At 41.2% G+C, this 15,421-nt stretch overlaps 1 protein-coding gene across 1 annotated transcript; it reads right to left on the bottom strand.

Moving 5' to 3' along the window:
• Positions 1–8,864: 8,864 nt before the first annotated feature.
• On the bottom strand, positions 8,865–15,315 carry prpf38b (pre-mRNA processing factor 38B). Its single transcript, XM_083890531.1, has 6 exons — positions 14,929–15,315; positions 13,702–13,770; positions 13,374–13,525; positions 13,167–13,227; positions 10,844–11,127; positions 8,865–10,256 (listed from the first exon to the last, which is right to left on the bottom strand). The coding sequence occupies exons 1-6, from the start codon at positions 15,136–15,138 to the stop codon at positions 9,611–9,613; spliced, it is 1,422 nt and encodes a 473-aa protein (XP_083746657.1). The 5' UTR covers positions 15,139–15,315; the 3' UTR covers positions 8,865–9,610.
• Between the last annotated feature and the right edge of the window lie 106 nt (positions 15,316–15,421).

Raw genomic sequence — 15,421 nt, 5'->3', positions numbered from 1 at the left:
ATGAAACACTAATATGAATCATTTTGCCCTTCAAACTTTGCTTTCATCAAAGAACCAGCAAAACTGTTTTCAGCTGTGCTAACATCATTGCACAAGGGTTTTCTAATCATCCAATAGCCTTCTAACACGATTAGCAAACACAATGTACCATTAGAACACTGGAAATGGGCCTCTATACACCTATGTACATATTCCATTAAAAACCAGACGTTTGCAGCTAGAATAGTCGTTTACCACATTAACAATGTATAGAGTGTATTTCAGATTCATTTAATGGTATATTCATTGAAAAAGTGATTTTCCTTCAAAAATAAGGACATTTCTAAGTGACCCCAAACTTTTGAATGGTAGTGTAGCTCATAGTCTATAATTATATATGTGTCAACATTGTACAATCTATATGTATCATGAATGATGTCTTTGCCATAACTAGCAAGTATACTTTTATACAAACACACCTATAAGTATTATATTCAATTTATGCCAATACCCTCTCCTAAGTCAGTGTCAAACACTGGAACTTTTACGGTCATGTTTTACCAAACCAAAAATGACAACTGTGTTGTTCTTCCACTCTCTTCAGAGCCTTGCGTTCCCACGATTCTCTCCGTCAATTACAATGCAAGCACCTCAGAGGTGACGTGGGCCACAGCGAGCGGAGCTGACTCCTACTCTGTCGAAGCTGTGAGTGACCAGGGCTCACTGGTCACCTGTGACACCAGCAACACCAGCTACCTCCTGACTGGCCTGCAGTGTAGTCAGGTCTACAACGTGACTGTAATGGCACACAACCAGGCGTGTAACAGTTCAATGTCTGGAACTCATCAAGTCCTCACAGGTTGGTTACATGATCAAGAAGACTTGTAAATACATGTGTTTATTACTAGGACAATTTCTTAATAAATGTATGTTTGAATTTTTATGCAGAACCCTGTCCACCCACAAATGTCCAGGCCGATATAGCCTGTGAAAGTCTTACTGTGACTGTCTCCTGGGACCAGAGTGCCCTCGCTGTGGGTTATGTTGCGTACGTTGACAACCAAAGTGGCCACTGCACTTCCTGTGCTGCCACAACCAACACCCAGTGTACAGTCTCTGGACTGACATGTGGTACAGTGTACAATGTCTGGGTCAAAGCTCTGGGACAAGAGTACAACAGCTCTGACAGCACAGTGGTGTCTCTCACATCAGGTAAAGTCATACTCACCTATCCAAGAAGACAGTGGCATCTTTCCAGGCTGTTGCTGCTGTTGGGAAAGGGTGAAGAGTGTTCTAGAAGTGTTCTATTCTTGGCTGCACAGTGCAGCACAGAGTTCTACATAAACTTCCAGCCTCAGAGGATTTACGTGTCCAGTGGATACATTTTATATATAACGGCAAATGATGGCTTCTCCAAATGCTAACTGCTGTTAGCTGCCGGCGCCTCAGTGACGCTGACGTAGTTTCCTGTGTCTCATTTGCATCTAAAGAGACAGTCACTCAAAATCTAGCGTTCTGAACAGGGCTGTTTTGGCAGGGTGATTGAACTGCTGTGGTGCTTCATCCTTAAGGTATTTTGACCGAAGCATGTCACAGACATGTTCATTAGGACACTGGGGAACTAGGTTAACTTGGAGAATTAGGGTATAATATGTCTACTTTAACTCATATACTGACTTGTTTGAATCCATGTTGTCCTTCTTTCTGAGTGTTTCCTCTTTCCCCTCTCAGGGCCCTGCCAGCCTGTGATTACATCAGTTCAGACACACTGTCAGAGTGAGGAGGTCCAGATCTCCTGGGGTCAAACGAGTGGTGTTGTGAATTACACCATTAGAGTCAAAGGAAACCTTGAGTGTGTAAAAGACTACAATACAACAGACACCCTTCTGTCCGTCACTCTGCCATGTGGACAGAACTATAACGTCACAGTGCAAGGACAGGGCTATGTGTGCGAAAGTGTCCCCAGCAGTCTTGCCTTCTTCAAAACTGGTACGCTTCTGTACACATTCAAGTTTGTATTGTGTGTCACCGTGTGGCCGCATGTTCATACACCTCCTCTCTCCATAGGCCCGTGTGTCCCCCAGAATGTGACAACCGACATGCAGTGTGAGTTAAACACGGGGTCGGTCAGCTGGGGGTCAAGCGACGGCGCAGAATCTTATGTGGCTGAGGCGACAGGCCTGGACGGACACGATCACCAGTGTTTCAGCAACACCACCTCCTGCACCTGGGACGACCTGCACTGTGGGGAGAGCTACACTGTTGTCGTGAGAGCAAAATATGACAACTGCACCAGTCTGCCCAGCTCCAGCTCAGTCATCTGTATGGGTATGTTACACAACATCTGTGCATACACTACTGTTCAAAAGTTTGGGGCCACCTATTACAATGTTGTGTTTTCCATTAAAAGTCACACTTTCATTCATCAAAAGAGTTGTAAAATTAATAGAAAGACCTTGACAAGATTACAAATATTGATTTTTATTCAAAATAATAATTTTGCCCTTCAAACTTCGCTTTTGTCAAAGAACCGGCAAAACTGTTTTCAGGGGTTTTCTAATTATCCAATAGCCTTCTAATGCAATTAGCAAACACAATATACCGGTAGAACACTGCAGAGATTTTGCTGGAAATGGGCCTCTATACACCTATGTACATATTCCATTAAAAACCAGACGTTTGCAGCTAGAATAGTCGTTTATAGTCGTGTATTTATGATTCATTTAATGTTATATTCATTGAAAAAAGAGCATTTCCTTCAAAAATAAGGTCATTTCTAAGTGAGCCCAAACTTTTGAACACTAGTGTACATTTACAGGAATAATTTAAAAAGGTCTCTGAATCATTTCCATCATCCCTCTTTTTCCCAGATCCCTGTGTGCCAGAGAACCTGTCTGCTTCTGCGGACTGCGACACCAAAGTTGTTTCTCTGACCTGGGGTGCAAGTAATGGTTCAGAAACATATTACGTAAAAGCTGAGTCAGAAAATACAATGACTCAGCTCATGACTAACGTCACCACGGCCGACTTTACCAACTTAACCTGTGGACAAGACTACAACCTCACCGTCACACCTCACAGTAATCACTGTGCCGGCAGCTCGAGTGAACGCGCTTACATACAGACATGTAGGTGAAACACCTTTCTATGAGTTTAGACTGAAGGTCAAACACGTCTAACATTGTTTCTTTGTCCAGGGCCGTGTGCACCTTCGGGAATCTCAGTGTATCACAACTGTCCCTCGCACTTCGCCGTGGTGTCGTGGCAGGCCGGCGATGGCTCGGACAGCTACACGCTCTCCTTGCAGAGCGACAGTGGCGTCTCGACGACAGCCACGTCTGTTGCGAATGAACTGAATGTCACAGGCTTGGACTGTGGGCACAACTTCTCTGTATCGGTCACCGCTTCCAATCAGCAGTGTAACTCCACCTCCAGTGAAAACACCTTTCTGCAGTCAGGTGAGCACAAAATGGCGGTTTACAAAAGGAAAACTTGCCGTGTTTATTAGATCACGCACTACAGCTTTAAGTTCTATATCTGCTCTCTAGCTCCCTGCCAGCCTCAGGGAATCAGCGGTGACATCGACTGCGTCACTAATTCTGCTCGGATATCATGGAGCGCTGCTCTGGGGGCGGACAGCTACACAGTGACAGCTGTCGGTGGAGCCGACTACACAGCTAACTGCAGCACCTGCAGTAACACCACGTGTGAGGTAGAAGACCTGGCATGTGGTGTACATTATGATTTCCAAGTAACTGCTCAAAACAGCCAGTGTGAGAGTCAGCCAAGTGCCACCATCGACCTACATACAGGTAACGCATTTGAGTCATAATAATAGTCAGAGGTGGAAAAAGTACTAAAATATTGTACTCAAGTAAAAGTACCAATACTTTGATGAGATATTACTCAAGTAGAAGTAAAAGTAGTCATCTGGAAATGTACTCAAGTAGAAGTAAAACGTAGTTCATTTGAAATGTACTTTAAGTAAAAGTTACTTAGTTACTTTGCGTGGGGGTGTGAGGGTAGTAGAAATATGACAAGGGGTCAGAAATCCAAAACTTTTTTGGAGCTCACGCGCCCGGCGCGACACTGGATATTACGTCACTTTTGGCGCACGTCCTCTACGTTCACGCGCCTGTGCTGGTGCTAATCACATCATCATTTGTCTGGTTCTGGTGTATATTTTCCCCCTGTAGGTCTTCATTGTGCTGAATTTTTTTTACTCAGTAACGGATAGGATTTATGAAGTAACTAAGTACAATACTTGAGTCAATACGTACTCAAGTAAAATACAAAATCCTGATTTTAAATTGTACTTAAAAAATACACAATACACAAAGAAATTCAATACAGTAACTTGAGTAAATGTATTTCGTTACTTTCCACCTCTGATAATAGTGCATAAAAATGAGGTCTCGCTCTCTGAGTGCTTTTCTAGTTATCCTATTATTTAACTGCTCGGGAACTAAAATGTGTTTGATACCCCTGCCTTAACTAATTAAAATGTTGTAATCTGCTAGATCTGGAATAAACGTATTATCTCCACCACTTCAGATTGTAAAAGGAGTTTGAATTGAGGAGAAAGCGTCCAGCTTGTCTAATTTTGCCAATTTGGGTAACACTTTATGATAAGTACACACTATTAGCATTAGTTAAGCATTAATAAATATTGAATTCATCATTTATAACGCATGAATACTCATTAGTATGTCGTTTGTTAACACAGTTATAAATGTTTTCCTCATGTGCTAAAGTGTTGAGAGAGGTGAGAGAGCAGTCCCTCGTAAGTCGATCAAAGAGCTTGTTTGTTGAAGGTTATAAACTACATACTAATTAGTATTCATGGGTTATCAATGATGAATTCAATATGTATTCAAACTTAAAGGTGCATTTTGTAATAAATCTAAAGCAACTGACCATAAAATCCTCCTAATATGTCACAGAGACTCAGGAATAATGTTCATATAACAAACTGAACTCACCAACAACAACAGTACAGACAAAATATTTGCTCAAAATATATATTTTGCAGACTGCAAATCATGTTTATGTTTTGAAATCATGTTTTGGCATGTGGCGCCACCTACCGCCATCTACCAATCATTGCAGTCAGTAGAGTCTCAGCTGCCGAGCAACCACAGGTTGCCAGTTACGTCAAAACACAAAACCTATAACCTCAGTATTTTGAATTTGAATGTAGTAACCGTTTTTGGCCACATTCTTACATATGGCACCTTTAACTAATGCTAATAGTGTGTACTTATTATTTTTGTGGTACTCAGGAAATTAACATAATATATCATAAGTAAATAACCACTTCACATTCCACTTTCAGGACTTTAAGAATATAACATTTTCCTTCCAGGTCCCTGCCAGCCCACTGGAGTCTCCGTCGCGTTCCACTGTAATAACGAGTCTGCAGAGTTGTCGTGGATGTCAGCCATGAACGCTGCAGAGTATTACGGCTGTGCTCAGTCTGAGACTGGAGACATGCTGTACTGTTACAGCACATCTCTATCTTGTACCTTTGAGGGACTCGACTGTGGAGAACTTTACAATTTCACCGTCCAGGCCTCAGATGGCACATGCAACAGCTCCTTCAGTGACCCAGTGCAGCAGGGGGCAGGTAAAATAGCTGGATGTTATTCCTTCTCGACTCTTTGATATTATAACGTTGTGATGTGATGTGTGTTAATACATCAATTCAATCCTCCCCCCATCTCTCCCCCACAGTCCCCTGCCCTCCAGATGCTTTTGAAGTGCTGGTGCTGCCACCGCAGACGGCGGACCAGGCGCTGTTATTCAGCTGGGACCAGGTCTCCTGTAATGACAGTTGGTACTTGGTGACAGTAACAGGGAATCTCCTGGGAGACGGCCAGGCCCTGTTTGAGATACTTTCCTATTGGACAAAGAGCTTATATTTTGAGATTCCACTTCCCTGTGGGTCGTTCTACAACGCCACAGTGCAGAGCAAAAACGATGCTGGTACCAGCGATCCTTCCGAGACTCTCAGTGGACCGACAGGTACATGAGAGCTGAGGAACTTTTTATGTCATACTGTCTTTTATTCACATTGCAGTCGATAGAACACAGAGCATTTTGGCTGCTTTTTTCCATTACTATGTTTAAACGTACAGTATATACAGAGGCTATAAGCAATATAGTGTCTTATATCCTTTTTTCTGCACCTAGGCAATCACTGACTATATAAACGCACCTGAGCAAAAAGTACTAAAATGTTCAAAATCTGATTGAATTTGTTAAATTTGGAAATGCGTTGCAGTTTAACCCTTTAAGGTACGCACCAAGAAAAAAAAATGTATTTGCATATTTGATTATTTTATTTTATTTACTTATGATAATAATTACGACAATCAACATTTATTTTTACTCTACAGTATTACAGATACAGGCCTCTACCAAACGGTTGAGACGTCTGTTCATAATAAACCTGGTTTGCATAATTCATAAAGTACAACATTCAGAACAAGTCACATTAAGTGTTAGTGAGTTCAGCTTGATGCATTTTTCAATGAGATATAGTGACTTAAAGTGTAGTCGACCAAATGGTTGACTAGTTAAAGTTCACGAAAAACGCACTATGTTGTGACTTCTGCACAATTGTTGCTACTTTATATCGCTACTAAAAATGCGATAAAAAATGAATCAGAACTTTGATTCAGCAACACATAAGACAACGTAAAATATTTTTTTTTAAAGCCTGAATATGTGACCTATACACACACCCCAGCCAGGATGTCCATATAAGGAGTTGTGTATTATTCCCACAGCGATTTACCATCGGTGCACCAAATACTCATACTCATCGGAACATTAAAAAACAACATTTTTTTCCATTCAGTTCAAGTAAGTCGTCCATCCATCGTTCCATCATCAAAAACTACTATTTCACAGGCCAACATGAAACTATCTAAGTGTTTAAGCCTGGGGTTCCCAAACATTTCAGGCCCCTAGCCCATAATGACAAGACCAGACACTTCCCAGGACTTTACATACATCATTTCTTCTTCAAATAGACATGCTGCAACTGGTGCCGTCAATCATCCTGGCCACTCAGGAGTCGTATATAAATAGAAACGCTCATAATTCTAACTTGGAATGTAACCAATTTTATTTTAGTTTGTTACAAATTGTGGCGAAAATGTATTTCAAGCTGCTATTGATATGGTATTTAATTTATCGAAAAAGTACTTCAGGTTATGTGGTAAAAGCTTGACTTTGTTTAAGGTGCTTTAAATGTCTCTCTTTTCCCAGCTCCTTGTCCACCAGCATATTCAATGCACATGCCCATTGGCCCCATGACCCATCTTCATTGGACTGCATCAGCGCATGCTTCAGAATACACAGTGTATGACAACAGTGTCACACCACGGATTCAGATGTGCAGAGTGTCGGGGCAGAGCTGCTTCCTCACAAACATCACTTCCAGTAACCTGGTCGTCACAGCCAGCAATGCAGCTGGAGAGAGTACAGAAGCACCGATCAGTTAAGGTAGGAACTGATGTGCATGGTGAGAAATGCATTCAGCTGCATTTTTAAAAGCAAATTAAATGATGTGAGCTTTTTTCTTCATAACAGGACCATAAATACGGAGCAGGGGAGATCTTACTAGAATGCAGAATGGTGGGTGTTTGTGTTTTTTGTGTGTGTACAAACTGTTAATATACAGTAATATACTTCAATACAATCTCTAAGTCATTGGTCACAGAAATAATATTTCACACCCGTCTTCTTTACCCAAACAGAGGACCTCCCAGCTCCAACTCTACAGATCACACAAACACTCGGACAACTCCACCAATGATGAGGAACGCATCGCGCAGGGGTGTCAAACTCAGATGACCTGTGGGCCAATGGGCATCTAGTCTGGTCAAAATTATAACACAATATTCCATCACGATATCACAATAAAGATATGCACAATATTTCCAAGTAAAAGTGCTTGTTTTGATACTGATAATAACATATTTATGATGCAAAACAAATCCAAATACCGTGGACAACTGTGATTGAGACACCAAACACATTCTACTGTTAATATAACACTTAAAATAAAAAAAGTCTTATTATTAATAAAAAATATTGCTGGCAAATATATTTAGTATTATATTCTGTCTATATTCTTTCATGAGCCACGTTTTCATGATGATATAATATTAAGTGGTGGGCAGCATGTGGCCCACAAGCCCCCAGTTTGACACCTCTGGTATAGTGTATGGAGAACGTATATCTCACAATCTGACTTTCACAAGCATCCAAGACACGGCAGGGGATGAACTATCGTCGACTTATCTGGAGGTCTGTGCACATACATGTGACAGTGTTGTAATCAAAAAGCACTTTCTGGCATTTGCTCACACATTCACAATAACTTTAGATCTGGTAAACCATGGGCGGTAGTGTGGGTTTCTCTGACAGATACTTTTGTCAGCTGCTTTTACTGTATCTCAGGTCATGTAATGAAATGTTAGACTGGGGTTACTACAATGTAAGATTCAAATGACCAAAGATAAATACATGTGTAGAGGTAAATGATTTGTTTACCTTTGGTTGAGGTTATACATCTTTTATCTGGGGCTTTGTTAAACACCTGCTTCACTATATTTTAATCAGTTTTTTATAATTTATGTATTGGTGATATCAATTTCACATGTGTATACGCGATCTTTTCAGAATGTATATTTGACATGAGATTATTTTCACACTACATGCAAATAAAACTGCTTTTTAAAACCCTAATTTGCATTCTGCCTTTCTTTTTCCACTGTCTGACTGACCTTACAGCGCGCTGTGACTGTGTGGCATTCAAATACAAAATGCATGTTAGTAAAAGTGTTTTTTTAATAGAAAACAAAATGCAACAGAGCAACAACCCAATCACAGCACAAGCAGGGCTCAAGTGTGTGTGGTAAAAAAAAATAATAATTACCCTTTGCATACTGCCCTTTGGAGGAATAAAACATTTTCAGGCTGCGTACACACGATCGGTGACAGATATCTCAAGCTAGTGAGCCACATCACCGCTCCTCTCAAGTATGAATGTTTACCGTCAGCACTGGACTGTTCAAAGCATGTTTAATTGGGAAAAACAACAGATAAAACAGCTTAGGTATGAAGACATCACTGTAATATAGTAAAAAAAATGGCTTTCGTGCAGCCTGAACATAACAACTATTCTTCATAATTTATATGACAACAGTGTTGAGCTGAGTTTCCTACATGGACCGCACCCACAACAGTGATTAAGGCCACCATGACCACTTAGGATGTGTAGACGGCTTCAATAACATTATATACAAACCCAATTTCATCCTGGGGCAAGAAAGAAAAAAAAAAAAAAAAAAAAAAAACAACCGTAGAAATTAAAATGCCATTTTTTTTGCCTCTTTTCAAATTTCAAGTGAAGACTATCAAGGATCTAATCTTGAGTGAAAAAAGGCAGAAAAACATAGAAAGGTAAAGTAATGGTTGGCCAAAGACAACACATCCAGAAGTCCGGCGTGCTCACATACTTAGTCTTTAACACAAGTGACGGATCAGACAACTGGATAAAGATAAAAAGAAGAAACCAATGGGGAACCGAAGAAGTAATATTGCTGCAAGGCGACATTTACTCAGTGCTGTGACTCCTTCTGCGTTTACTATGATCATTACTGGTCTCGCGCTGGTGATGACTCTTGTCTTTGCTATGACTACGTTTGTGAGAGCGCCGTTCCCCATCTCTGTCCCTGTCCCTCTCCCTGGTGTGGCTGCCCTCTTTTTTCCTGTTCTTGTCCTCTCCACTCTTGTGCTTCCTTTCCCTGCTTCGACTCCGACTCGTCCTTTTGGCTTTCCTCTCTTCTCTGTGCCTCTCCCTGTCATCCTTGTGCCTCCTGTCATCCGTTTCTCCCCTGCTCTTCTTATCCCTGGACCGCTCACTCTCTGGGCCTCTATCCTTATGGTGCTCCCTGTCCTTCCTCTTGTTTTTGTCCTCCCCCCCATCTCTTTCCTTGTCTCTGCGTTCACCTCGTCGTTCTCGGCTGCCACTGCGACTTTTTCTACGTTCCCGTCGGTCGTGGTTTCTGTCTGCACTGCGGGACCGCCGTCTCTCTCTGTCCCTATCTCGGTCCCTGCCCTCTCGCTCCTTCTTTTGACGATCACGCTCTCTCTCCAGCTCTCGGTCAAAGCTGGGGCCGTGGCGGTCTCGCTCACGGTGGTGGCTCCTGCTCCTTGACCGTTTGGGCGACTTTTTCGGGCTTGGTGTTCGTCTGGGTGTCCTACAAACAAAAGGAACCACAACCGTCAGGCAAATACAGGGTATATGCAGGAATCCTGAAGTTAATTACAACACCATATTAAGACTTTCATATTTTAAAACCTTATCGCCACTTGAAGCTGTAATTAGCAACACATATTTAACTTACAAAACAGTTTTAGTTTGCTATCAAATCTATAGAGCACAACCATACAAAGGGATTCATAAGCGGAAAAGGAACATGCTTGAAAGAATAAATTAAACTAAAGGCAAAGTTTTTAAAATAAACAAGTAACACTTGCAGCAAGTTCCCTGTCACAAGATATGTTTACGTGCGCGGCGCCGAGCTGATCTTACAGGGCGAGCATGCCTGCACATCGTTGATTTTAACAAACGTGGGGAGGAAAATAAATGCATTCATGCATACTTTATGCAGTCAAACTGTATGGACAAAATGTAATGCCTCACGAAATTGCGATTAAGACCTTTTAAGTGCCTTGATTTCCCCACAACTCATTTATAAACTTTTAATACTTTTTAAGACCCCACACACACCCTGACATACAACCACAATAACTGTCACCCAGCACAATATTGTTAATCTTTCACCTGGAGCGCCATCGTTCCCCTTGCTTCCCCGAATCTGCAAATGTGGTTGCTGCTGCTGTTGCTTCTTCATCTTCTTCTTCTTCCTCCTCCTCCTCCTCCTCCTGCACCTCCTCCTTCTGAGCAATCTTACGTGGCCTCGCCTTCATCTGCTGGTCAATACTCTTCTGCACGGGCACGGGGATTCGGGGGAAAAGAGTCGAGAACCACTCCAGCTTGGTTAGGAATGAGCGCAGCATCTCTCCTATGGACATCACACAACCACCTCCTGCCTTTACATCAAGCTCCTATAAGGAAAAATTGGCCGAGAGCCATAAAGAGACAGTTAGCACACAAGCAGGAAGGAGGTCAGTCTGATTGTTTTCTTTTACAAATTTGCCTCATATCAAAATGCAATTTGTGATGACCAAATACTGAACCTTCACCTCTGTTCATCTAGCTTAATCTTGCATATCAATAAAATGTTTTTTTTTTTACAATTTCTGCCTAGAGGAAACAATATTGTCAAAATAACAACTGTTTGCTTTAACTAACCTACCTGTTAGCTCCAATAGACTGCATTTACAAAGTGCAATTTGTTGATCAAGCTAGTTCAGAAGTAGCCAATGAACTCATTCACTGCCATTGACGTCAATTGTGTTTTTCGCCAAGGAGGGTCGCGAGACACTCTGGTTGAGATTGTCTCTCATGAAGAACTGAACCTGTAGATTGCAGTACTGCTCTTTTTGGATGGGTGATCAGCATAGATCATAAGAAGAAGACCAAAGATGCGGACTGAGAAAATGGCGAAAGGGAAGAGGACAAGCTGGTGCAGCTCACGCTGGAACAGAGCGTGTGTCGTGGAAGTTGGGTGACGAAGAGTGTCGCGAATGTGAACGGTGACGAGGGAGATCAAAGTGATCATGAAAGGGGGGAGTTTACAGAGACGTGCGGACTCAAAAAAGGACCCGGGGTGACGCGGTGAGAGTCGCACTTCTCCATCGTGTGTAGTCTCAACTGACAATCTTGTAAATAAGTTATTGTTCTGCCATCAAAGGCCTTTTCTGAGTGTTGAGAACACTCACACACATGAACATACATAGTAAAAAGGTTTTTTGTCAGTTGTAACACTTGTTGATATAAAGTACATTGGTAAATAAATGATTGTTTTGCCATCAAACACCTTTTATAAGTGTTGTATTTGTTGTTTTATAGAAGGCAAACACTGTTCAGATGTCTGAGGTGTCACTAAAGTAAAACATATCAGCCCCAAAGTCACTGATCTGCTTGAAATGCTTATTTTCACAAAACAATTGTTTTCTCCGTTTTTTTGGTCAAAAACTGTTTTTGGTGAAATCAGCCTTTTTTCTAATGCCGATTACTAAAGAACGGAAACAGGTAGAAATATACCTTTTTTCCCAGATGAAAGAAGTATATTCTTTCTTCTTATATATTCATAGAACACAATAGTCTGTGGGAAAGATGGGTCAAAATGCTTGAAAACGGGTGGCAGTATGGGACACTGCTCTGAAAATGGCTGGCAGTGAATGAGTTAACTATTTAAGACCATAAATACAGAGAATAGAAGGACAAAGCCAATGAAGCTGTGGCTTCCTTTTTATTCTCCCAACATTTGGGTGAAAAGAAATGCTCACAGTGTAAGCACAGACTGGAACAGGTAGGTAAGTGCACACCAGTTGAATAGTTATCTAATGAAAATGGTAGGGAACAGCTGCTTTGCACTCACACACGCAAACCAACACAGTGCTGAGATACAATATCCAATTCACCTGCCGCACAATAGGCATCTAAAGAAAAAAACAGGGCAATTAACCAGTTGAATAGGATTTCAAATGATCACTTCAAATATAATGCAACAGAACATCAGAGGAGGCCTGGTTGCACAGCATGGGATCAAATTATATTTTGAAAAAGATCTGTTTTAAGCAAACTAGAATAATGCCAAGTTTGATATGTGCATTCAGTGTCTTTGTGTGTAATAACTGACCAATTGCAATTTACCAAAATTTTGATTTGTGCAACAAGTCCTGAGAACATCTTTGAATAAAAAGAAAGCATGCCTTAATATCACATTGGACTTAATAAGTGACTCATCATTACATATATGGTACTTACCCTGATAAAACTCAGCAGTAGAGCAGTGAGCAAGTAACATAGCTACTGAGGTTTAGATGACAAAAACTGAGGACAATTAAGCCAAATGAAGGCAAAGGTGAAAAATCAGTTATGAGCATCACACTGGGGAACAGACAGCATTTAACGTGTGTAGTGGAAGTTTATTTAATGGAGAGAAAGAAACATTAAAGTATTACCCGAGATGACATACCTCCTCATCATCCAGGAACCCATCGTACCAGTCAACCAAATCACATGGGGGCTGAGTGTACCTGGGGGAGAATACATTAGAGCTCAAACCACACAATCATGCTGCATTTATCTCATTCAATTTGTATGCATTAGTTTTATATGCACTGTATTAAATCGGGGGAGTAGAGTTGAGGTGGGTCAATTTTGCAATCAAACAAAAACATACCTTATGTACATGAAGCCAAGTGCTCTGATGTATGGTGAGTCTGTGTGAGTGATCAGACCCATCAGCTGTTTGCGAGTCAACTTGAGAGTAAACAGTTTGTATAGGAGACAGAATGCGGTAGAAACAATACCACCAGTTCCAACACCACGCACCTAAAGGAGACAAGGACACAGTTGTAAAGTCATTCAGTGTGGGTCCATCAAAACAATGCAAAAAAATATGGGATCTGGTGAAGTTTCAGAAGGATATGAAACTCGACCCAAACTACTCAAGAAGATATACAAGGGGTAAGAGATGGGGGAATAAAAGGCACGTACTTCTCACTTACCCCTCCGCACATTCCAGTCTGGCCCGCAGTCTTTCTGCTTCCCTTTTCCCAAGGCTCAGCATGAGTCACCTGTGGGCACAGAGAAAAGAAGCTTATCTAACTCATTTGTTTATATGACTGAAACTTTTGTCAATGTCATATTATCTCAAGAACAAACATGAGCTGCTCTTCTTATTATGCCGCGGTATCAAATGACAGCTCCTCTGGACAAACTGTTTTCAACATGGTAGAACAGAACGGATGGAAGTTGGAGCGACAGACCATCATGCCATGAGTTTCCCAAGAGGGAACATAGCAGCGATGTAGGGGGGAGACAAAGTTTTTGGTTAAAACATGAATTTTGATGTGCGACTATGAAAAGTCATTTGTCGAGTAAAAAAGCAGAAAAATCACTACAATGAAAGACTACAATGGAAATAATAGAGTTTAACAACCTTCGCCTGTCACAGTAGCAGAGCTCAAAATATAACAAGATGTATAGGAGCAGATGTAGCCAAACACCTATTAGAAGCTAAAAAAATCTTTGAGCCTAATTTATTTATTTATTTTTAATTACTCAAACTGACCAAATCCATTATCAAAATATTTAACAATAGATGAATAATATATGAATCATTGCAGTCCATTCAGGAACAAATCGAGAAAATAATCAACATTACTTGACCATGACCTAATTAGTTAGTAACTCTAATTGCATAAAACGTCAGAAAAGGTTAAAGTTCACAAATGTCTCGTTTTGACCAACATTATAGTTTTCTACAGAGCAAAGACACCTGGAAATATTCACAATTAGGATGCTGAAAATCAGAAAAGCTGAAAATAAAGCATTAAGTGTACTATACCATTTAAACAAATTCCGGCTTATATCGTGTCCATAATAATCATGTTCATCTGTCTTAATAGTCCAACATGAAGCTAACATACACAGCATCAAAACAGTACAACTATTTCAATAATTCCTGGGTGAAACAGGCGCCACTTTGAACTATCGTGTTTACAATGGCAGCCACCGATCGTCAATAAAGCTTTCGTAAAATCAAACGTAATTATTTGATACAAGTTAGATACAATACATGGACATGCAGTTAAATTACATAAAAGTGTAACACTATCCGTTACGGGTTTCTCGTCTTTGGCGACTGCAGCACACTTCTGTTTCAGTAACGCGGTGCTCCCTGGACACTGGTTACCTAACTAGCATGCGGGTTTAGCAGCCGCTAATGTTACCTTGAAATAGATTTCGTCCACAACTTCATGGTAGGTCTTCAGTTCATAAAGCTGAACTTTGAAATACGGAGAGGATAGCACGTTGGTTAGAATCATAGGATTGAGGTTCATAGTCTTTTCGTTGCCCCACAGGGGCAGTACATTTCCATGTTTCCCTGGCGGAGGCTTGCTAACGGCCTGTGTTGGCAGCTGGTTTCCGACGCTAGCCATGCTAGATGAATCCCACGCCGCTATACTTGCGTGCAGTTAGCGTATTTCCGCTTACAGATCCATTAATATTAGATGAGGAATTGTCGGTTTCGAACAATTTCGGTGGTTCAGCTGCTGATTATCTGTGGCTAAATCGATAATAACAGCTTCCCGCCGTCGGCGTAGCTTGAGTCCTGGCGCGAGGTGGAAGCGGAAGTGTACCGATATTGGTGCAGTGTGAGAGGAAGTGTAGCCGTGACTATATTTCCGTCACCACAGTGACCGTTCCGTATTTGGTTCCTGT

Source organism: Microchirus variegatus, assembly GCF_963457635.1.
Source record: "Microchirus variegatus genome assembly, chromosome: 5".
In the NCBI taxonomy this organism is placed as follows: domain Eukaryota; kingdom Metazoa; phylum Chordata; class Actinopteri; order Pleuronectiformes; family Soleidae; genus Microchirus; species Microchirus variegatus.
This window is presented reverse-complemented; position numbering and strand designations above follow the sequence as displayed.

Bases quoted from the DNA above. Each gene is read 5' to 3' on its own strand.
- prpf38b (XM_083890531.1), bottom strand. From the start codon at position 15,138: ATGGCTAGCGTCGGAAACCAGCTGCCAACACAGGCCGTTAGCAAGCCT. The intron at 11,128-13,166 runs GTATGTCATCTC...TTTTCCTTATAG, and splicing joins GGTTCCTGGATGATGAGGAG to GAGCTTGATGTAAAGGCAGG. The intron at 10,257-10,843 runs GTGAAAGATTAA...TTTTGTTTGTAG, and splicing joins GGGGAACGATGGCGCTCCAG to GACACCCAGACGAACACCAA.